Source organism: Equus asinus, chromosome 13 (genome assembly GCF_041296235.1).
Source record: "Equus asinus isolate D_3611 breed Donkey chromosome 13, EquAss-T2T_v2, whole genome shotgun sequence".
Classification (NCBI taxonomy): Eukaryota; Metazoa; Chordata; class Mammalia; order Perissodactyla; family Equidae; genus Equus; species Equus asinus.
This window is the reverse complement of record NC_091802.1, coordinates 2,336,222-2,359,450: the sequence shown is the minus strand read 5'-3', so window position 1 is coordinate 2,359,450 and position 23,229 is coordinate 2,336,222. Positions and strand designations below refer to the sequence as shown.

The following is a 23,229-nucleotide window of genomic DNA, read 5'->3' as shown; positions in this document are numbered from 1 at the left end:
AAAACGTTCAGAAGAGCACCTCTGGACTACTCACTAAACAGTGGTTGCGGCTGTTATCATCATTACTGCTCACTCAGGAGAGCTGTGCCATTTAGATTGTAAAGCCCTGGGAAAGGTCCAAATTTCTCAAGTTAAATGGAAGCCAGTTTATAGTTAACCTTGGATTAACTGGATAATAGCTAGTGGAACATTCCCCTAACTGTGGTTTATTCTTCCTATATTCTATTTTTAGTAAAATGGGAAAAAAGTCAACCAGATAGCTAACATTTCATTCTTGTTTTTCTTAAAGATTGGCACCTGAGCTAACATCTGTCACCAATCTTCTTTTTTTTCCTCTTCTTCTTCTTCTCCCCAAAGCCCCCCAGTACATAGTTGTGTATTTTTAGTTGTGGGTCCTTCTAGTTGTGGCATGTGGGATGCCACCTCAGCATGGCCTGATGAGCGGTGCCATGTCCGCGCCCAGGATCCGAACCGGTGAAACGCTGGGCCGCTGAAGTGGAGCGCATGAACTTAACCACTCGGCCATGGGGCCGGCCCCTAATATTTCATTCTGATAGCATCTTCTGAACACCTAGACACTGTACTATGCAAAAGATAGAAAAGAAACCTGGCATGCTTTTCTGAAGGAATTTCTTTCAGTCATTTATTTATTCAATAAACATTATTAAGCACCTGTGACGCCTCAGGCACATGCTGGGCCTTCGGGACACAGTGGGAACAAAGCCCACATAGTCACTGCCCTTATAGCAAAAGTTGACATTCTCGGGGCAGGGCACAAGAACATTTTTAAAAGTAAATAAGGGCCGCCTGGTGGCACAGCGGTTAAGTGTGCATGTTCCGATTCGATGGCCCAGGGTTCACCGGTTCAGATCCCAGGTGCGGACATGGCACCACTTGGCAAGCCATGCTGTGGTAGGCGTCCCACGTACAAAGTAGAGGAAGCTGGGCATGGATGTTAGCTCAGGGCCAGTCTTCCTTGGCAAAAAGAGGAGGATTGGCAGCAGATGGTAGCTCAGGGCTAATCTTCCTTAAAAAAAAAAAAAGGTAAACATAAATAAAATCATGACAGTTTGGGGAAAGTTCTATAAGATAATAAAGAGGGGCCATGAGAGAAAATAACAGGAAGGACCTTTCTTCAGTAGAGGACACAGAGGTCTCTATGAAGGTGACATTAATCTGAGACCTACGGGAGCCAGCCGTGGAGAAGCAGAGGAGAGTGCATTCTCAGGAGCAGAAAGTGATGAGGATTTTAGGCTGGTTACTTTTAAAACTGCTGATGAGAAGCAGGCTCCGAGGACTGGAATTTGCTTGCTCTTTGAGAGATATTTGCATTTGTGAAGGAAGAGGGGATGACCTTGTAGGGACCTGAAACTGGCAACCCCAGGATATGTCTCTTTGGCATCGGGACTGTTTGGGGCTGATTGCTTTTGATAAACTGGGACAGGGAGGGAGGCTCTGGGGAATGGAACTTGCCCTTTTTGGGACACATTTACATTTGTAAGGTAAATCTCTATCTGTAAATGGTACCTCCCTCTCTGTATCAGGAAGAAGAGAGATGACCTTGTCCTTAGAAACTCTTAATGGGGAAGGCAAGAACTTAAGTTGGTTGCTGTCTGGCAATCTCATGTAACTGATTTAGGGTGGTGGCTTCTGACCTTTACTTAACCCGATTTGATTCTTGTCTAAAAGTCATGGGATCACCCAATGACCAGACCCCACCTGCACTGATACCATTTTAACTTTTTTTCCATGTTCTTTCCTTTGTCTTGTAAAGACATAACTCACATACCCATGCCTTATAAAATTAACCCTAACCCTCAACTCAGGGCAGCAGCAGCAGCTCTGACTGCCCGTGGGTCCTGTCCCCACGCACCAGCTCTGCCTGCCCATGGGTCCTGTCCCCATGCCCACGGCAGCAGCAGCTCCCCATGCCAGCAGCAGCTCTGACTGCCCATGGGTCCTGTCCCCATGGCAGCAGTAGCGGGGGCGGCAGCAGCGGCTCCTCCTGCCTGTGGGCCCTGTCCCCACGCAGCAGCCTGACTGCCCATGGGTCCTGTCCCCATGCCGGCGCAGCAGCTCTGACTGCCCATGGGCCCTGTCCCCATGCTATTCCACACTATTCTCTAAATAAAAGAGCTCTACCAGATCTTGAGAGTCCAAGAAATCTTTCTTTCGACTCCTCGGCTCACCAACCCCGCATCAAAAGGACACAGGCAAAGTCCCTGAGGGGCCTTCCTGCAGCGCCCTGTGGTGGGGCGGCTGGAGGAAGGACCTGCGGGAGACTGGAGACAAGGTCAGCGCTTGACCTTGTAGGCTGCGGTCAAGAGTTTAGATTTTGTTCTAAGAACAATGAAAGCCATTGGAGCTGTAAGTATTTACGGACTGGGGAGACAGGATCTGATTTCATTTTTAAGAGCTCTCCCAATGAGATTTAATTTCTCATCTTTTAGATTGTCAAAGAGAGAAAGGTTTGATAAGAAAGCGTGTTGTGGAAGGTGAAAAGAAATGGGCTTTCTCATAATTGCTGGTAGGTTTGTAAACACTCCTACTTCTATAGATGGCAATTTGGCAAGATCCATCAAAATAAAAAATGCACATGCCCTCAGGCCCAGCAATTCCACCTGGAGGAATTTATCTTACAGATGCCCTCATCCAGATGCGAAGTAGCCCTGTTCAAGGACATCCACTGCAGCCTGCGTGACTCAGCAGGAGGTTGGAAACCATTCCAAAGTCCACCCATGGGAGACTGGGAAAATGCATCATGCCATCTAAGTGGCGGAATGATCCAGCAAAGTGGGAATGGATGACTCGGAGGAGATGGGACTGAAGGCAGGCACTTGGAGGGTAGCCAGACAGATGAGACAATTGCACAAAATGTTTAAACAACAAGATGCCTGGAAAGACACATGTGCAACTTCGAAGTAGCTGTGGCCTCTGGAAGGGGAAGCAGGGACTGACGCAGGAGCCACAGAGGCTCTTCCCTGTGTGCCCTGAGTCCTACTGAAACCTCTGCTTGTTTTTATGCAATAAACAGGTATTAAAATAATCCTAGCAAATAAATAACAAGAAAGTATATAATTAGATGTCAGATACACAGTACAGAGAAGGGCTAAAATCAAAGATGCTAGCAGCCCATAGGTTATTCTGTCAGGATGATGACAATCAAGGCTGCCTCAGGGAGAAGCCCAAGGCATCCTGCCCTACATAGGGATCTGGATCTATATCATCCTCCGGGAAGCATAGGACTCCTGACCTGATCCGATCTGATTCTTATCTAAAAGTTATAGGACTACCCGATAACCAGACCCTATCCACATTGATACCATTTTAATGACTTTTTTTTACATAATCTTTCCTTTGTCTTGTAAAGAGACAACTCACATACCTATGTCTTAAATTTAGCCCTACCCTCAACCCATTGTGGCTCTTCACTGCCCATGGGTCCTGTCCCCATGCCTGCAGCCCTTCACTGCCCATGGGTCCTGTCCCCATGCCTGCAGCCCTTCACTGCCCATGGGTCCTGTCCCCATGCTGCAGCCCTTCACTGCCCATGGGTCCTGTCCCCATGCTGCAGCCCTTCACTGCCCATGGGTCCTGTCCCCATGCTGCAGCCCTTCACTGCCCATGGGTCCTGTCCCCATGCTGCAGCCCTTCACTGCCCATGGGTCCTGTCCCCATGCCTGCAGCCCTTCACTGCCCATGGGTCCTGTCCCCATGCCTGCAGCTCTTTACTGCCCATGGGTCCTGTCCCCATGCTACTCCATGCTATTCTCTGAATAAAAGAGCACTACTGCCAGATCTTGAGAGTCCAAGAAATCTTTCTTTTGATTCCTCGGCTCGCCGAGCCCTCACCAAGGACTCTGCAGGTCAAGTCACTGAGGGCTGATGCCTATTAGGCGAAGAGGATCCAGGGGCCCCAGCATCTCTGGGATTTGGCCAGGCTTCCAGAACAATGAAATCTGGACCCAGATACTTCAGCACTCCCTGGCAGCTTCTCCCCAGGTGCCTTCTTCCTTCCTCTTTCTCTCTGTGGACTGAGTTTACCTGCTTCTTTCATATTCTCAAGGGGCCACCTGGCTCCCAGCAAACCACTGGGAAAAGCGGATGGGGTTTCTTCCTGCCCACTCCCTGCAGGGGTCGAGTGGGAGACTACCCAAGGCCAGGGGAGGGAGTAGGGCATCCACAGCAGGACCTGGGCACGGACTGCGAGTTGGTGCCCACCACCACACCCAGGCCTGGCCTTTAGGGAGCGGATGTGGGGTCCATTAAAGTCTACAAATGGGAACAAGTCAGAAGAGATCCCTTGACATGTAGGCCCAGGGGTACTGGACTTACCTAGGCAGGAACAGCTCTGACTGCTCGGAAGGTTTTCAAACAGCAAGATTTGGGGCTGTTTGGGGCTAATCCTTAATCTGAAAATTCCTGAATAACCATCACTTTCTGTGTAGCCACTATGTGCCAGGCCCTATATTAGGCACAATAACCTATGGGCTAGGACTATTGTTATTCCCATTTTACAGGTGGGCAAATGGGCCCCTAGACCTCTAAGTCACTGGCCCAAGGCCAGATAGTCAGTGACTAGTTAAATCTCAGCTCTTGACTCAGTTTACCTGGCCCCTCCATGCCTCACCCAACAGTCTGACTGGCCAGCATTTGGCTGCCCCGCCCCCAGAAAGCAGAGGGCAGGCTCAGCAGTGAGGACTTGGACCCTGAAGGGGCGCTGGCGCGGCTGCATCCTCCTGTCTGCTGTGCAGGGTGAACTTCTGAGATTACACAGGTCCGGGCTTCGGTCCCACTAGACAAACTTAAATACAGGTAAGAAGTTGGTGCTTAACCCACTCCAGGACATTCATCTAGGCCACCCAGGCTGGCCATCACCCTGCTAGGGTACTGGCCTGAGGGTAGGTGTGGGCTGCTATCAGACTCAAGGGTCACTGCTGGGGGAGATTTCTTGTGCTCTCTGTCCTGCTAGATGTGGACAAGGAAGCCTGTGGTCTTGACTGCTTGACTACAACCATGAAGAGAATCAGCCCAGGGAGATGCTGAGGATGGCAGGGCCAAGTGGCAGAAAGAACCCGCGTCCTCCAAGCCCTGGTGATAAGCCTGCCCTCCTCACAAGGGCAGCAATCATGGCGGTAAATGTCTTCATGGTCTGTGGCTGGGGCTTGGCTCAGCTCCCGCCTCAGGCGCAGCTGTGATGAACTCTTGCTGACTGCACCCACCTCATCTCTCTCCGCCTTAGCTCTCTGAGGCCCACCCAGACACAAGGGCAGGAGGGACTTAATCCCCACTCCCAGGCGTCCCTTAGCTCCTGAAGGACAGGCCGGGTTGGGGGATAAATGATGCCTCAGGCTCCCTGCCCTTCAGATGTTCACTTCTGGGGGGCATTCTGGACACTTCTGAAGACCCAGCAGAATTGAGTCCCCTTACCTACTGCAGCAGCCTTAGTAACCACCTGCAGGTTGGTTTTTCCTGCCCTCTGGGTTGCTCCAGCTTCCCGAGATCACCTCCCAAACACACCACCCACACCCAAGTCCTTGCCTCAGCCATGCTTTCAGCTTGCTTAGGGCGAGCTTTTCTGTTCAGCAGGCAAAGCACCTTTCTGATGGTGCCATCTTTGCTTCACCCATTCCCATGATCCCCTTCAAATCCATCCTCATGGTGGTTTCCAAAACGCAGTCCTGCCCTGGACACACCGCAGCACAAAAGCCCTCCACAGCTCCGCTCTGCTGCTGTGGCCGGCCAGCCCTGGGTGCCGCCCTGCGTCACACACCCAGTGACCTTGGGCCTTTCCAGGGTGCTGTGCATTCCCGGGCAGGCAGCCCAAGTGCGCCTCCAGGCCTTTGCTCACACCATTCCCTCCTCCTGGGAAGCCTTTTCCTTCTGCTGGATGACAAAATTGCAATCATCTTTTAAGGAGCCTGATCAGAAGTCACCTCTCCTCTCCTGATGCTCTGCTCTAGGAAGGATCTCAGCTACAGCAGTCCTGTTCCTGTTAGGCATGCACTCCAGCCCCGCGCTGATGAAGTCCTTAGCTCATCAGCTCACTTGATTCCTGCGAGAGCCTGGCAGGTGGGCTGTGGCCATTATCTCCAATTTACAGATGAGGAAACTGAGGTGTGGCGGACTCAAGCTGTGGGGCATGAGGCTGGGTTTTGGACCCAGGCCATCTGACTGAGCCAAGTAGAAAAAGAATCTTGAAAGGGTACTGAACAGCAACCAGGACTGGCAGGCAGGCTGGAGAAGCAGGTCCCAGCTACAGTTCTGTCCGAGGGGCAGTCTGGTAATGTTATCTTTTTTTTTTAGCCCTGAGCTAACTACTGCCAATCCTCCTCTTTTTGCTGAGGAAGACTGGCCCTCAGCTAACATCTATGCCCATCTTCCTCTACTTTAACATGTGGGATGCCTACCACAGCATGGTGTGCCAAGCGGTGCCATGTCCACACCCGGGATCCGAACCGGCGAACCCCGGGCCACTGAGAAGTGGAATATGAGAATTTAACCACTGCGCCACCGGGCCAGCCCGTGGTAATGTCACCTCTGACACAGGACCCTTATGAACATTGCCACATCCCCAGCTGCCGGGGTCTTGACCTAGCTTGCTGCGTGAACCTGTTGTTGGGGTGTTTGGGGGGGCAGCCCGCCTTCCCCCAAATGACCATTGACTTCTGCCGCCTCACAGGTACACAAGTCTGGCACCCTGGGGAGGACACCAGCTTCTTGTCACCTTGTGTTTTGATTATGTGAGTGTATGCTGGTCAATCCCAAAGAGACCATACCTTGTGGGTCTCTGTACCCACTGGGCATAGGAAAAATGCCCCACGTCCTCACCTCAGCAAATGTTTGTTAAGTGAGTGTGGGGCTCAGGGAAAGAGAGACCCCACCAAGGCAGAGGAACAAACTTGCCCCCATAGGTGGGCTTTGCTGGGTTAAGCATGGTGTGTAAACATTATCAAATCTCTCATGGAATAATCTGGATTTCTGGCTTTTCTAGGAAATGGGGACGATCCGGAAGGCTAGGCCTGCCTTTCCCCTTGCCACAGACCGCCCCAGCCACTCCCCCAACTATAGTGCCTGGCTCCCCCTCTGCCCGCAGGTGGCAGTCCCGGCCCTGCCACCTGAACACTCACATTCATCATGTTGCCGATCTGGTTGTTGCCCAGTGACAGCACTTGCAGCTTGACAAGGGAATCCAGAGAGTCGATCTTGGTGATCCGGTTGTTGAACAAGCTCAGGTCCTCCAGGTTCACCAGGGCGTCCAGCCCCTCGATGGCCTCGATGTTGTTGAAGGACAGGTCTGGAAGGAAGAGGGCCGTGAGGGTCCGGTGATGAGTTAGGGGGTAGACTGCTCTGAGACAAACCCATCAGGGCTACTTATGCCTCGGGAGCCAGCACCAAGCCCTCGGGCCTGGAACTGACTCACTGTCTGATGGCTTATGGTTTTCTAGAAGCCCTGCACAAATTCTTCCCGCAGTCTGACTTTCACCACCCTCTCCAGTTCTGCCACTCATCTTTCCGACAGGGGACATGTGGGCGAATACTCACATCTATGGTCCGTCATTGCTCTGGGATGGAATGCTTACTAGCAGGTCCGAAAAAGTGCACCTTGGAGTGGGGGAGCCGGTTGCAGCGTGTCCTCTTCCCTCACTCCTATGAGCATTTTAGTAATAATATCACCTGTCTGTCTAGCATTAAGTGCTGAACAGCCCTGAGCCGCCCTTTGGAATTTCTCTCCTCATTTGCTCAACTGGGAAGCTGAAACTCAGAAAGGCTCAGTGATTTGCCCAAAGCCACACAGCTAACCATGATGCTGCCAGAGTTCATCCAGGGCCCCTCCCTGGACGCGCGACAGGCCAGGTTCTTCCAGCTACATCATAGCTGACTCAGGCTCCTCCAAACCCCAACTGAGATGTCAAGATCCTCTCCAGCCCAAGTTTCACATCTTTGAGAATAAAAGTACTTTTTCCCTGCCACACGTTTTCAGGGCTGGCTGGGTTTGGGGCTGCAACCCTGTCCTGGAACACCACGTCTCAGAGGCCCCAACTAGGAATCTTTCATGAGCTTGGAAATATGATCATGACAGCTGCAAGTTACCGTATTTAAAAGGTGATTTGGGAAGTCAGTTTATCCATGTCGTAATAGCAGGGCCTATCACCTGTTGACAGTTGAGACTAATGATAATTTATTGTCCCTTTCTCTACGCAAGGCCCTCTGAGTGCCTTACCTATTTCACCCTCAGAGCATAGGTATCATCACCCTCACTTTACGGACGAGGTAACAGATTTAAAGGGGCCTGGTGGTAATACGCCCAAGATCACACAGCACATAAAGAAGCTGAGGTTCAGAGGGGTGAAATAATTTGTGCAGAATCACTTAGTTCATGGCAGGGCTGGGGTTTGAACTGGGGCCTACCAAATGCCACGCCTGCCCACTTCTTTCCCAGCATGCAGCCAGGTTCTGTTCTTTGGGGGCCTGGCCCCACCCCACCAGAACTAGTGGCGTGATGGTAAATGTTTAACAACAGGGTGGCGAGGGTGGCAGGAAGCCCTGATTTCTAGTGCATGACAATTTCTGTGGTGTAAATATTCCCACCATGGCCAATTTCAAGCTACTAACATTAACATCCCTGAATGCGAAATTGGGACAAGATGTACACAATCAGATTTCAAGAGCCAGTACTAGCTGGCTCTGGCACATGCTCAGCCCTGGGGCAGCTGATGGTAGTGGGCCACCAGCAGGGCTTGTGCATGCACGTGGAGGGCTATGCTGGACCACCGGAGTGCCATCTACCCCATCCCCCCTGCATCCCAGGGACCCAGATCTTCCTGGCATTGGCTGGGTCCCTGGGTGACAAGCACTACAGCTGGACATAGTGCTCTGAGGAGGGGAGCCTGACCTCTTACCAGAACTTTCCAATTCTGCTCTCTCCAAAATCATGGAACGCTAAGCATCACAGGAGCGTCTCATGGGAACCCATGACACTTGTTTTACGTCTGAGAGACAGCTGGGCCTGGTAGCTCTGGCCTAACAATGCGGCATTCAGACAGCCTGTGGCCGGCCGGCCTGCCAGAGGGGCATGGCTCAGGGTCTGGCCTAACCCGGCACCCTCTTCTCCTCCTTCATCTCCAGTGGAGACAGATGATTCCTGGCGAGGCAGGTGGGCCACCACGCCTGGGACTCAGCATTAATGGGTGCTGGGGTGTGAGGAATGGGTGCCTGGGGTGAGAGACCTGGGCCTAGCATCAGGAGACCTGGCTGTGCTCTGTCTGTGCTGCCTGTAGCATGTGAATTGGTCAAGCCCACCAGCCTCTCTGCCTCAGCTGCTGCATCTGTGAAATGGCAGCATAATCCTGTCTGTGGGGTTGCTGGGGGCTCGCAACCGTCAGCACTATTGCAGCAGCAGGTGTTTGCAAATCAGGAGGTGTGCGATGCACCAGGCTGCTGCTGTTCGGAAGCAGTCTGACAGGATGGAGGGCATGTGGACTTTGGGGTCAGACAGGCATAGGTTTGCATCCCAGCTCTGCTATTTCTTGGTCATATAGCTTTGGGCAAATGCCTTGGCCTCTTGGAGGCTCAGTCCCTCTTCTGTAGATTGGAATCAGATTGGTAACAGATTCCCATCTCTTAGGATTATTGTGGTGGCTAAATAAGACAAAGTTATACAGACCTCTCCCACCAGAACCCCCTCCCCGTAAGGTCCCTCTCACCAGATGTGAGGGTGCCTCCTAAGGGCCAGCAGATAGACACAGTTCACCAAACCCTGTGGCTCCGGCAGTGAGGGCCAGAGCTCTAGAGCCAGATAGAGCTGGGCTGGGAGCCTGATGCCCCATTTACTTGCTGTGACTCAGTTTGCTCCTCTCTATAACTGGGATGCTGTGTGGATGGAAAGGCTGCACAGGGCAAGCACACAGTCCCATGCTTAGTAAGTAGTAACGGACAATGCACACTAGCAGCTGTGATGATTCTTTCCCATTTGATCTACTTTGATCTGGGTCCCCTGACTGGTGGGGCTACGGTTATCTGGCAACCTGAGTCTAGAGTAACTAGAAGGAGTCCACAGCTGCCCCTCTGTCCCCTTCCCAGACTCAGAGGTTTGGCAGGTGGGAGCAGAATATTCTGTCCTGGAGTGTCCAAGCACACTGTTGCTTTGCCCAGCACAGGCTCCAGACTTTTAAAAAGAGCAGCTTTCTCACTCCCGGCAGACAGAGCTTCTGCTGCCTCCAAGGTAATGCTGGGCTGGCAGCTGACTATTGCCTGGGGAGGCAATAACCTTGGCAGGGTCTCCCCTTGATTAAGGTGGACACACATAGGAAGGGGCCTTACCCAGCCAGACCAGGTGGGTGAGGTTCTCCAGGCCCTCAATCCTCTCAATGAGGTTATTGTCCAGCTGCAGCTTCCTCAAGTTCTCAAACTGCCAGAGGTTGTCAATGCGGAGGATGTCTGAAACAATCGGAGGAGACGCCTGGGCTGATTCCAGCCTCCCGTTAGGGTCAGAGTTTGGTTCCAGCATATTGGAGGATTGAGAGGACCAACACTAACCATACAAAAGGCCCCACAACTCCACTGCCTTGCCCTGGAGAGTGAGGGTGCCCTGGAGATGTGGGCTGAGCCTCGTGAAGCTCCGAGTCCCTATCAGTGCCGCTGCCAGAACCACAGCAGGACCTAATAGGCCCGTGGGGGGATGTCAGGGGTGTAGGGGTGGGCTGGACCTGCCTAGGGCAGGGGGCTCACTTGCACTGCCTCCGGGGTCAGCCAGGCTAAGGGGCTGCCCTGGGGGCTGGAACAGCTTGGGGCACAGGACATGGGCAGGGGCCCTCCTTCTTCCTTCTGCAGTGTGACAAAGAGAATCAAGGCTGCAGGGTGAATGCCCCCTTGTGCACTGCTGGTGGGAGGGTCGATTAACTAGCTCCGCCTTTATGTAGGGCAATTTGGCCATATTTACTGAAATATTTAATGTCTGTGCCCTTTGACTCTGTAATCTGGAATCTGTCTGCAAAGACACACTGTGTTTGTGTATGCCTAAAGAAATATCTACAGGCACATGGGGGCAGAAGGACAGTGGGAACCCCTAATGCCCATATATGGGGGGTTGGATAATCGCCCATAGGTAGAGAGGTGTGTTCCTGATGTCACTGAAGTGACAGGACTGCCCAAAAAGCCAATTTAATCAACATAGACACAGAATCTGCCTGTACTGCCACCGTCTTGGTCCCAGCCCACCGTCATCATTCCCTGGACCACAGAAGTGGCTGTGTCACTAGACTCCTTGCTCCAGCCCTTGGGCCCCACAGTCTATCCTCCTGCAGCCAGCAGGATCCTGTGAAAACCTAAGTCCCATCCTGTCCTTCCTCTGCTCAGGACCCTTCCAGGGCTCCCACCTCACTCACTATAAAAGTCAAACACCTTCCTTTGCCCCCAAGGCTGATGTGAGCTGACCCCACAACCTCTCTGACTTCTCCACACAGGTCCACCTGCCTTAGGGCCTTTGCCCTGGCTGTTCCCTCTGCTTTAAATGCTTTCCCAGGATCTCCATGTGGCTTCTTTCCTCACCTCCTTCTAGTCTTTGCTCAATTGTCACCTTCTTGGTAAGGCCTCTGACCCTTGATAAAACACCACACTCACCCCCAGTTCCCCTTTTCTCCTCTTTGCTTTATTTTCCTCCACAGCACGTATCACCTTCAGCATGCACTATTATTCCCCTTCTTTATTGTATTTTTGTCCTTCACTGGAATGGCAGCTCTGTGAGGACAGGTTTTGTCTTTCTGTTCACAGCTACATCCTAGTGCCTGGAAGAGCACCTGATATAACACAGGCAGTTGATAAATACTGGCTGAAAGGACCTCAGGTCGGGGAGGGGGCAGCAAAAGGAAGGCAGTCAAAAGCCCCTCTGGTGACAGCCATTCTGCAGTCCCTTCAACCCTTTCACCACTGTGGCGGCTGGGGTTCAGGGGCCCTCGCTGCTCTGGGTGCCGTGCTCTGGGGAGGCCTGTGGCCTTCGGGAGCCTGGGGCCAGGGCCATGCCTACCTTGCCCACTGATGTGTCCCCAGGGTCTGGCACAAGCCGGCTGAGGCAGGGCCTTAAGAATTCCTTGTTACTGAGTAGATGACCTGGCAGGCCAGCGTCAGAGCCCAGGATAGAGCAGGAATGTGAATCTGACCAGCTCACTCTGCTGTGGGCTGCCTGCACCAAACATGAGCGGCTGCAGGACCCCTACACACCTCCCTCGCTTCCTCTCACCACCTCCACTGGCCTTCTTGAGCGAGCCAGACACTGTTGTCTCACCTTGTCCTCCCAACCAGTGCTAGAGACAGAGGCTGCAATCATCCCATTTCAGGGATGGGGGCACTGAGGATCTGCCTGGTCCCCAGCCGCATCTTCCCACTAGGCTGTCCTGCCCCTCCTGAGGCACCTCCTTGCCTCCTGGCCCTGGACCCCTCCTCATTCCAGCCCCTCCTCAGAAGCTGCTCTCCCAGTAGATGTACTCTCCTCCCCACTGCTCCTACCTGGCTGCTTGGGACCACCCTCCTAGGTTCCGCCTGCCAGGGGCCTCACTCTAAGGACATGGATATGGAGTCCGTGGTGGAAACAGGGTGACCTTTGTGGTTCACCTAGATTCGGAGTGGAAGACTTTTCTTTTCTATGGACACTGTGTGGCATTGTAGGTCTAGAAGGTGGGGCGGAGAAAGCTGGGGCCCTGCCTGGTGCGCCCGCCCCACCCGGGATACGCACTCTGGAAGTCCAGCTGCAGGGATAGGACATCCTTGAAGAGGATACCCTCCTGCTTGGCCAGCTGCCCGGCCTCCTCCCTTGGGCCCTGATCCCCCACGGCCAGCTTGAGCATGTCATCGTCCATCACTCTTGGCTCCATGGAGTTGCACAGTCGGTTCATCTTCCCTGAAAAACACCACATTCCTCTCCCACAATCCGCTTCTGCCTTTGTTGGAGGACCTGTTCTGGCTGGGGTCCCTTTAAGGTGTTGTGAAGCATCATGGTGGCCAAGGACACTCAGAAAACTGCTCTCTCCCACCCATTGGCCCACTGGACCAGAGGTTTGTACATTTGCACCAAGGCTGCTCCAGGGCTTCCCTGGCAACCAGCTATACCCATCCTGCCTGGTGCCCATCCTCAGGGGTACACCCCTTGGCCCCAACCACAGCTGTGACTCTACCCCAGACAAGAGGACTGGTGTCCATACTGGTCTCCTGAGCTTATGGAGCTAAGCTTCCTTACAGCTGTGGCCATCTCAGGCCTTTGGCTTTCTGCGCTCATCCTTGTTCAGGTTTCTTGGCACCAACCACTGATCATGATCCTTAGCAGGCCCAGCTAGTCATACCAGCCTGCAGAGCCCCATCCCTTCCAGGCAGTCACGTCTGTACTCATGTCATATCTGTACATACCAGAAGCTGCCCAGTGCGTAGGTGGATATGGACCCAAGCTGGCCATTCATATTCTCACTCTGAGAAATGTGAGCTTGGAGCCACAGGATGAATGCCCATCACAGCTGGCTGTGGAGTCGTGGACCGGCCAGGTACGAGGTTAAGTAGAAAGAGCAAGAGAGGGATGAGGCAGACACACAGACAGAAGCAGAGATGGGATCCAGGGGGAAAAAAAAAAGACAAAAGGACAGACAGACTGACACAGAGACAGCTTTCTTCTTGCTGGCTTTCTGGCCCCTAATGTCCCTAATTCCAGGACCTGTGAGGGTTTCTGAGGTCCCCTTCTGTGAGAGTATCCTGACTTCTTGCATTCAATCTTCTTTTACTTTAACTCCAGTAGCTTTCTGTTGCTAATGGTCCAAAGGGATCTGGCTGAAATACCACAGGCAAAGGGGGAATCTGTGGATTCATTCAGTCACGCTGTGAGGCTGACCCTGGGCTGCTATACCTGGCTGGACAGCGCCACAGCCCTGGGAAGCTGGGGTGCTCGACCTCATTCTCATGAGAACATCCAGAAGGGCTGAATGCTGCAAGAAGGCACACTCTTCTGTCAGTCTACTGGAAACTTCCAGATGCTGCCTCCCGAACCCTCTAGAAACTTGGTCGTCCCTTCTACTTTCCATCTCTGCTTCTCATCTCCCTGCTGGCTTCACCTTCTACCTTTGTCCACATGCATCCCCAACATCTGGGCCTCCCTGAACCTCCTGCCTTAAATGGTCCCTGATGTTGGGCAGCCCCTCATGTTCTGCCCTTTATTCCACTGAGTGCTGCTGGTGAGACTCCTGGTGGTGGACTGATGGTGTCCACTGCAAACCCGGGTGGGCCCGGTAATCCTGCCACCTGGTCTTAGAGACTGCCGCTGCCTGGCTGCGCAGCCCCCCCCGACATCCACTTGGATGCAGCTTATACAAATATGCATCTTTCATTTCTGAACTGTCCACGATCAAATGTCCCAGTGCCTTTAACTCTCACGTGTCCTTTCCTTCTGTTCCCAACGAAGGCACAGCCTTCCCCACCCCCACCCCTACCGCCTACCCATACCCTATCCCCACACCCCTTCTCCACTTGTGCCTTCCAACCTCCCATTCTCTCCAATCTGTTGACACGGGCTCCATCTCTTCAAGGTGATTGATTCACCCCCTAAGGATGTAGCCAGTCTCCTGTCTACTCTTCTGAAACAAATTTTTCCAAGATTTCCCATAACTTGACACCAGCTTGTCTTTGGGGAAATTTGACTATGCTGTATTTGGCAGATGTTACGTGCAAAGTGTTTGTGTTTTTTCAAAGAAAGGTGCTGCACTTTGGGAAATGATTCTTAATTCTGATTTCAAAACTTTGACTTCTCATCCCTCCCATGTCATCAAGGCCTGGCACTTGTGACAGATCAAGCTTGCCTTCAGTTGAGCCCAACAACGGCTATGCAATGTGGAACAGCTGTTATGCACACAAGGGCAGGATTTGGATCCTGACTGTGCATCCTTTGGCATCTCACTTCACCTGTCTAAGCCTTCAATTTCCCATCTGTAAAAGATAAATAATTCCTCCCTCCTGGGCTGGCCCAGTGGTATAGCGGTTAAGTGTGCATGTCCCGCTCTGGCAGCCCGGGGTTCACGGGTTTGGATCCCGGGTGTGGACATGGTACTGTTTGGCACGCCATGCTGTGGTAGGCGTCTCACATATAAAGTAGAGGAAGATGGGCATGGATGTTAGCTCAGGGCCAGTCTTCCTCAGTGAAAAGAGGAGGATTGGCAGCAGTTAGCTCAGGGCTAATCTTCCTTAAAAAAAAAAAAAGGGGGCCGGCCCGGTGGTGCAGCAGTTAAGTTTGCACGTTCCGCTTCTCGGTGGCCCGGGGTTCACTGGTTCGGATCCCCACACGTTGCGGACATGGCACCGCTTGGCAAAAAGCCATGCTGTGGTAGGCATCCCACATATAAAGTAGAGGAAGATGGGCACGGATGTTAGCTCAGGGCCATCTTCCTCAGCAAAAAGAGGAAGATTGGCAGTAGTTAGCTCAGGGCTAATCTACCTCAAAAAAAAAAAAATTCCTCCCTCCTACATTTGTTTAAGATCATTTATTTAATGTACACATGTAATGAACAGCTACTACATACTGTGAATAAAACAGACAGGTCTCCCTACCTCTGTTTCAGACGTGAATCAGATAATCATAGAAATGTTTAATTACAAACCATGACAAGTTTGTAGGTGTAGGAAATTATGATAGCATACATTAAGGGCACCTGGCCTGGCTGGAGGAGATGAGGCTGAGATCTGAAGGAGGAGTAGGAAAGAAGAAAGAGGGAACTGCATGGTGAGGGCCCTGAGGTGGGAGAGAATAAGACACATTCCACTTTGGCTGAAGCGTTCCACTTTGGCTGAAGCGATGCAAGGTTGGAGAGCCAGCAGGAGTTCTATTATTATCCTAGGATCCCTGGGAAGCTCCTGAGCCTTAATGAGGGCAGTGACATGATCAGATTTTAATTTAAAGATGCTCGTTCTGGCTGTAGTACTGAGAATGGCAAGAGAAGTGATGTGAGACATGCCCAGGGTGGTGTTAAGATGTGGATTTGAGAGATCTCTAAGACCTTAATTTACATGCAGAACTGATCATCTGCAGTTTTCAGATAAGAAAATGGAAGCTAGTTAGAAAGGTTAAGTAACGTGCCCAAGTTCATACATCTTGTATATGGCAGAGACAGGAGAACATGACTCCAGAGCCCATTTTCTTAACCATGAATCAACTGTACCCAGGGTACTGTGGACTATTATTGTCATAGCTCTAAGATTGTCACAATGTTTCTCACAGCTGTTCTGGGTCAGGGCCAAGGCCCAAACACTCCTTCCCTAAGGGGTTTTTATCAGTAATTTACCACCCAACCTGGGTTCCTGTTGACTTGCCTGAGGACAGCGTTGTTGCTGAAAACCAGAGGCAGGAGGTGGGGAAGGCAGTGGAGAGTTTCACACCACTGTCAGTGGAGTTGCCTCCTCACAGAGAAACAGATTCAGAATTGTCCTGGGAAATAACAACCTGGGATCAATCAGGTCTGAAAAATACAGCTCTTATTGGTCATGAACCAATAAGAAAATCAACAATTTACTGAGTGCTTACTGGGTAGTAAGTGCGCATGTGTCATTTAATTACCTGTCAGCTCTGGAGGCCATTAGAAAAGGGAAAAGGGAGTCCTAATGTCCTTATTTCCCAGATTGTCCACAGTCATACAAGGAACTACTGACGAGAGACAGACATGGAAATCGGGTATCCATATTCCCACCCAAAGCACTTTATACAGCACCAAGATGAAGAATAAAAGTAAGAGAAATAATCTAAAGACAGTTAGGAAGTCGGATATGAGGGTTAAATTCTTGAAGAATTTATCAGTGGACCTTTCTTCCCGCTACCTTTCTGTCTACGAAAGGGATCGGGCCAGGAGGCTGGGGGATGGAACCCCTTAAACACCTCTTGGGGCCCTGCTCCCCAAAGAAGTGCTTCCTTAGCATTTCTTTCTAATCCGCAGGCCTGAAAGCCCGAGGCCAGCGTTTTGACTGTCTCAGCGCGGCAGCTGAGGGGCTGGCAGAGGACCTGTGTGCTCATTTTACAGATGAGGAGGGCCAGGCCGCACTCTTCGGAGAAAAAGGTCAGAGCAAGAGTTACGTCGGGGCGCTGTTTGCCCCTGCGAAGCCTCCCGGAACCTCAGCTCCGGGTCTCACCTTCCGAAGCACAGGCTACCGGGCTGGTTCCACGCAGCAGACGCTTTGCCCGGTTGCTAGGAGAACCAAGCGCTACCACTCCGTTGCTAACCGGAAGTCAGAAGGTTGACATCCTGGGTGAAAGTTGAGGGGGCACGTGACCACGTTTCTGGGTGGGGAAATACTCCTACCACCAACCAACCGGGGAGAAAACAAATGTTTCTCCAATCAGCACAGTCTATGGGAGGGGGTAGCCCTAGCCCCGACTCTTTCCCCTACGCCTATTTGAGTGATTGACTCGTCTCTTCTCCAATAATAGTAAGGGTTCACTAGTTGACTAATGTATAGATGAATCAAAGCGCAGACTCTCTTTCGGAGGCGGGCCAGGGGAGGTGCCACTACGCCTGACGGAGATTCCTGTGACCAAGCTCCCTCCTGCGCCCAATCGGACACCCCGGGGGGGGGGGGGGGGGGGGGGTAGGTGGGGCTTCGCTGGGGGCGGTGTAGGGCCCAATCGGAGGAGGGCCGGGCAGGTGTGGCCCAATAGGGACTCGCCAAGGGGGCGGGGTCAGGGGCCGGGCTTTCGGCGTTCCTGAGGGTGGGGCGGGGGCAAGTGTCAGTCAGGTCGGGAGCGCGGCGAGGGACCGCGGAGACCTGGGCGGCTGACAGGGGCCCGGGCGGCTGCCGCGCTGTCCGCTCAAGATGGAGTTCCTCCTGGGGAATCCGTTCAGCACCCCGGTGGGGCAGTGCCTCGGTAAGGCCGCGCGAAGGGCGGGCGTCTGGGTTGGCGACGGCGGCGGCTGACAGGGCTGGTGAGGACCGCGGGCCTCTGCGGGCCCCGGGGCCACCTCCCTGTGGTCGGCCCTCTGCTCGCGGGCCGGCTGGGCCTGCTCGCGGCGCCCGTGCCACCCTGCCAGGCGGCGCCCCGACGCCCCGCTCGGACTCGGAGATGCTCCGCGCCCCTCCGCCTCGGGGGGGCCCTCCCCCTCAGGCCCGGCTCCTCCCGGCTCCTGGAGGTGGGGCCAGCCGCGGTCGGCTTACCCCTCGCCCCGTGGGAGATGCCGCTGCGCGCGTCCGTGTGCAGCCCGCCAGCCTCGCTGCCGCTGCCCCCAGGACCCAGTTCTCCCAGACCCCTCTCCCGCCACCCTCGCTCCTCCTTTTCAGTACCAGCAGCCCGCAGACTGGGCACCCTCCCAGAGAAGGCTGCCTGCTCTAAGGCTTGCTAATTAGAGCTGCACCTCGGCAGGGCTGTAGGAGGGACTGGGGAGGGGGAGGGGTTCCTGGAGAGTGAGGATCCTGGCGGGGCGATGGCGCGCCTGCACTGCCTCGGGAAAGGAGGGAGGCCGTGTTGTTGAGTGATCGGAGCCCTGACTGGGAATGAGGAAGCCTGGGCTCCACTAGAGGCTTTGCCCGTTTCTCTCCCTGTGACCTTGTGCAAGTCGCTGCCCTTTCTGGCTGGACGTTTTCCCTGTCTGTCAAATGAGGTTTTTGGAGGTGAGATGTGGTAGGTCCCTTCAAATTCTAAAGTTTTGGTATTCCTTGTAGTAGTCTCTGCACATTGACTGTTGCTTTCCTGCTATATTAATTTTGCCAAAGCTGAAATCTTTTGGTGGCAGTGTAGAGAGAGGGGTGCTTGGCAGTACCTGTTAATCCTATAGGGGGCTCTGGGCACCGGAAATAGGGCACCAGAGATGACCAGTATCCTAGGCTAGTGAAGGAACACCAGAGTGGCCACCGGATGGGATTTCCTTACTAAAAAGGGAGCTTGCCTTTTCACCCAAGACAGGAGCTTCTGCCAAGTGATAGTCAAGAATGTTGATTAGTTTCTTTTAAAACTGGCTTCTTCCTGGTTGGTGGAGGGACTGGTGAAACGTCTTTATGAGCAGGGATTCTCTGGTGTCCTTATGGGCCTGGCTGCTCTAGGCAGTAGTGACTTGCTGATTTTCTGCTTTACTTAGCAATCTCCAGCTTACTTGTCAGCCTTTAGTGGGGCCTGTGAAATCATTGAGGTCTCTTCTCTTGGCTCACTGGCATGTGGGAGCCTTTCTTTTCTTTGTGGTGAAAGGGCTTTGATAAGGGATGATGGACTGGGCTCTGGAAGAGTCTTTTCCCACCTGTACAGACTACCTACAGTCCCTCTAGATGTTCACGCCCCTTTCTTCCTCATTTCCTTTCCTCAGCTGCCCTTTCACTGCAGCCATATTCCAAAAACTCATTTCTCAGTTGGGTGTTGAATTCCACCCAATTTTGGGAGGGTGTCAGTAAGCATGGGGAATTTTTTTTTCTTTTCTGTCTCCTTTACAATAGGAAGCTCTATCCCTTTGAAATGCCAAGGTATTTGGTGAGGGGTAGAAGCTAAAGGGGATTTAAAAATATACAAATGAGGGATAGAGGGTATGTGGCGAATGCAAAGAGCATGATGCTTCTGTCAGGAGGACCTGAGTTGAATCTTACCTTGCCCATTTGTTGGCTATGTGACCCCAGGACATTGTGTAACCCTTCTGAGCCTTAGTTTGCTGAGAGAGAGAGAGGGAGAGATTGATTGGTGCTCACAGAGTAGTTTGGCTTAAGTGAGATGATGGGTATAAAACACTTAGCACAGTGCCTGGAACATGGCTGAGGTTCAGTGAGCTGTGGTTGTCACTGTTCACAACAGAATCATCAAGTTAGAGCTGAATCTTCTATCTGGAGAGGGTATGTGAGACAACTGGCCCACCTGTAACCTGTGAAGGCCCCAGCGTACACCATCCCTGATAAAAGACGCTTGACCATAAAGAGAATGAAGCCTTCTTATTGCCGTTAGTCAACGGGCATGGCCTAGGTTATTTCACAGCCTGTTCAGTTCTGAATCATTAGAGGACAGAATGAGGTACTAATGTATATTTTGTACTGATGTGACAAAGTATAAAATTGATTTTCATGGCATTTGGTCTTGCTAGTGTTCTTTTAAAAGTATGTGCTGGGGGTTGATGGGAGGGAGGGGGATACAGAAATAAACAACCACAAGGCTAATGATTAAAAGCGCAGCTATAGCTTACACAAAGCAACTCTACAGCCATTATTTGCTCCTTACAGCTACTCTATGAAGTAAGTTTTATTGTCCTTCCCACTTTAGAGATGAGGAAACTGAGGCTCAGAGGAGCGAAGTGACTGCCCAGCTGGTAAGACGGAGAGCTGGGATTTCATCGCTATCCCGGCCCTCAAGAGATTCATGGTGTCAGGGGAGAGAAGAGAGGTGCATGGAACAGTGATGACTACCAGCAGGCCACTCCATAGTTCAGTGCTCGGTCGAGTGGTGGGGATTGTCAGTGCTGTTTGGAGTTCAAAAGAATTCAGAAGAGCTGGGGCCATGGGTCTGGCTTCTTTGAGTCCAAGGGCTGATCCTGAGAATGGGTGTGAATTCTCTGGGTAAAGAAGAAAATACCTATGCCTGGGGACAGGTAAATGAGGGGGGGGCGGCGGGGCATATCTGCGAGCGCCCGTCTGAGGGGAACAGAGGTGGCTGTGAGCGACAGTGGCAAGTAAGGTTTGGGCCCAGGAGGAAGCCCTGTCCTGCCTGGGGGACGTCAAAGACAGATTCTTCAGCTGATTTCAGCTTTTAGTCTCTCTGCACCTCATTTTCCTCATAAAAGAATACCTCTCGACAGCTGCATGGGGCTTGTACCTAAAGAGTTCCATCATTCCAATTCAGTAGGCGTGTTGAGTGCCTTTGGGGTGCCAGGCTCTGGGATACAAGAAGTAGACATTGCTCTTAGGGAGCCTTCCGTAGAGGTGTCACACCCACCACAGGTGTCCTGGAGCTGCACAGCATTAGGCTCGTAGTCTGAGGGGTTGGAGAGTAACTATTGTTCTGTCTCATGCCTGAGCCTCACACGGACATTCTGACTTGGTGCTATTTGGTCGAACACACAGTCTGCCCTCTTGAGGGAGCAGCTAAGCCCACAGTCTAACATAGTTGTCTGTGCATTTCTCACATCCATCCTGCCCTTCCTTCTGGAAGGTGGCTCCTGAGTAAGACGTGTGGTTCAGACAAAGAGCCAGTAGTGGTGTGAGAGCCTAAGAAGTGTGGAGGAAGAAAACGTACTTACTTTTATTTCCTGATTTTTCTCTTCTGAAACAAATTGCAAAATGTCACTGTCTTATCTCAACCCTCCATGACCGCTGGGATTTGGATGACTGCTGGAGTTGGATGTCATGCGTTGGGAGTTCCCCAAGTCAGGGCCATGGTGCTCTGCAAATGTTGGCAGTTTTCCTTGTGGTGGCTGGAAAACGTTTTCAGATAATCCTTTTCCAAGACTAAAGTTTGGATTCATTTAAGTTAAAAGATCAGTGAGTAGCAGTTAATTCTGAACAAAATGTCAGAGATGGTTCCAGAAGACCATCTATTCTCCTCATGGTTCTGTTTTAATAAATGTGTGAGGGGCCGGCCCAGTGGTGTAGCAGTTAAGTTCGCACATTCTGCTTTGGCAGACCGGAGTTTGCTGGTTTGGATCCCGTGTGCGGACATGTCACCGCTTGGCACGCCATGCTGCGGTAGGCATCCCACATACAAAGTAGAGGAAGATGGGCATGGATGTGAGCTTAGGGCCAGTCTTCCTCAGCAGAAAGAGGAGGATTGGCAGCAGTTAGCTCAGGGCTAATCTTCCTCAAAAAAAACAAAAAAACAAAAAAAATGGTTTGTGTTTGTCAGTTGGGTGGTGTTGGACATAGACTGCTTCCTAGTGCCCTGTGAATGCTAGTGTTTGACTCTAGTGTGGCTGTTTGTACCCAGAATGATTAGTTGTCCCTCAGATTGCTATGGCAGGTTGGCAGTTGACAAAGCCCTTTTGCTTCAATCATTTTATTTAGTCTTCACGACCCTGTGAGATCCACAGGAAGAGAACTGAAGGAATTATTAAGCACCTACCATATGCAAACTCTGTACATGGGCTCTCTTTTAATCCCCTCAACATTTAATTATTTGAGTGCTCTTGTCCCTGTATGGCTTATAAGGAAGTTGAGAGGTTAAGAGACTTGTGCAAGGTCAACGCCATTCTTTTGCTGTCACGTTGCTCCTGGTTCTACAGCTTCCATGATTCAGGGTCATTGGGATCACCTTGAGGGCTTGTTAAAACAGGTTGCTGGGTCCCGCTCTCAGAGTTTCTGATTCCCTAGGTCTGGTGAGGGGCCTAGCATTCTACATTTCTAACAAGTTCCCCAGTGATGCTGATGCTGCTGATCCAGGCACCACGCTTTGAGAACTGTTGTTCTAGATGAAAAATCCTGCTTCTTTAATCTCTTCTTTATCTTTCTTCAAACATTAAATATGGGTTTTCTTATGGACAGACTGTAAGTATGATTATTTAAAATTCATTTATCCTTTAGTGACTCTGTATTGACTGTATATTCCAAGCTAAGCATTTACCAGGACATTCAGTCTAGTAAGAGAGAAAGTGGTGGCACAAGATTGGACAAATAAATGAAGTAAGGGAATGGAGGAGGGGAGGGGTTACCTCCAGTAGTACTAATAATAGCTAAAGGTTTTTGCTTTTTTTTTTTTCCTTGAGGAAGATTAGCCCTGGGCTAACAATTGTGTCATTCCTCCTCCACTTTCTTTCTTCCTTCCTTCCTTCCTTCCTTCCTCCCTCCCTTCTTTCCTTCCTTCCCTCCCTCCCCCACCCCGAGCTACCATCTGCCAATCTTCCTCTTTTTTTTTCTGAGGAAGACTGGCCTTGAGGTAACATCCATGCTCATCTTCGTCTACTTTATATTTGGGACGCCTACCACAGCATGGCTTGCCAAACGGTGCTATGTCTGCACCCGGGATCTGAACCGGTGAACCCCGGGCCGCCAAAGCAGAATGTGCACACTTAACCACTGTGCCACTGGGCCAGCCCCACCTCCACCACTTTATATGTGGGTCACCAACACAGCATGGCTGACGAGTGGTGTAGGTCTGCACCTGGGATCCAAACCCACAAACCTGGGCCACCAAAGTGGAACGTGCTCAACTTGACCACTATGCTGTGGGACCAGCCCAGGTTTTCGCTTTTTTTAAAGTTCAGTATTGTATTACTGTGCGCCAGAGACGAAAGTAGGCACTCTATATATCTTGCAGTCCTTTAG

The 23,229-nt window shown here is 51.8% G+C and overlaps 2 protein-coding genes across 18 annotated transcripts in view; one reads left to right on the top strand and one right to left on the bottom strand.

Annotated features, from left to right (window-relative positions):
• The window catches only part of DRC3 (dynein regulatory complex subunit 3), a 39,449-nt gene extending 22,180 nt beyond the window's left edge, over positions 1-17,269 (bottom strand). For 2 of the 10 annotated variants that reach the window (XM_070482248.1, XM_070482241.1), the window contains exons 1-6: positions 17,146-17,256; positions 16,332-16,450; positions 13,399-13,502; positions 12,731-12,895; positions 10,324-10,440; positions 7,131-7,297 (exon numbers count right to left, since the gene is read on the bottom strand). In XM_070482248.1, the coding sequence (XP_070338349.1) occupies positions 7,131-7,297; positions 10,324-10,440; positions 12,731-12,895; positions 13,399-13,444 (495 nt within the window). In that variant the 5' untranslated portion in view covers positions 13,445-13,502; positions 16,332-16,450; positions 17,146-17,256. Of the gene's footprint in view, positions 1-7,130; positions 7,298-10,323; positions 10,441-12,730; positions 12,896-13,398; positions 13,507-16,331; positions 16,451-17,145 lie in introns of all 10 variants that reach the window. The other 8 variants (XM_070482243.1, XM_044746091.2, XM_044746090.2 and 5 more) reach the window with 7 other exon arrangements.
• A 453-nt stretch (positions 17,270-17,722) lies between these two features.
• TOM1L2 (target of myb1 like 2 membrane trafficking protein) overlaps positions 17,723-23,229 on the top strand; it is a 118,110-nt gene continuing 112,603 nt past the window's right edge. For all 8 annotated transcript variants that reach the window (XM_014856173.3, XM_014856164.3, XM_014856150.3 and 5 more), the window contains exon 1: positions 17,723-17,878. In XM_014856173.3, the coding sequence (XP_014711659.1) occupies positions 17,827-17,878 (52 nt within the window). In that variant the 5' untranslated portion in view covers positions 17,723-17,826. The remainder of the gene's footprint in view (positions 17,879-23,229) is intronic.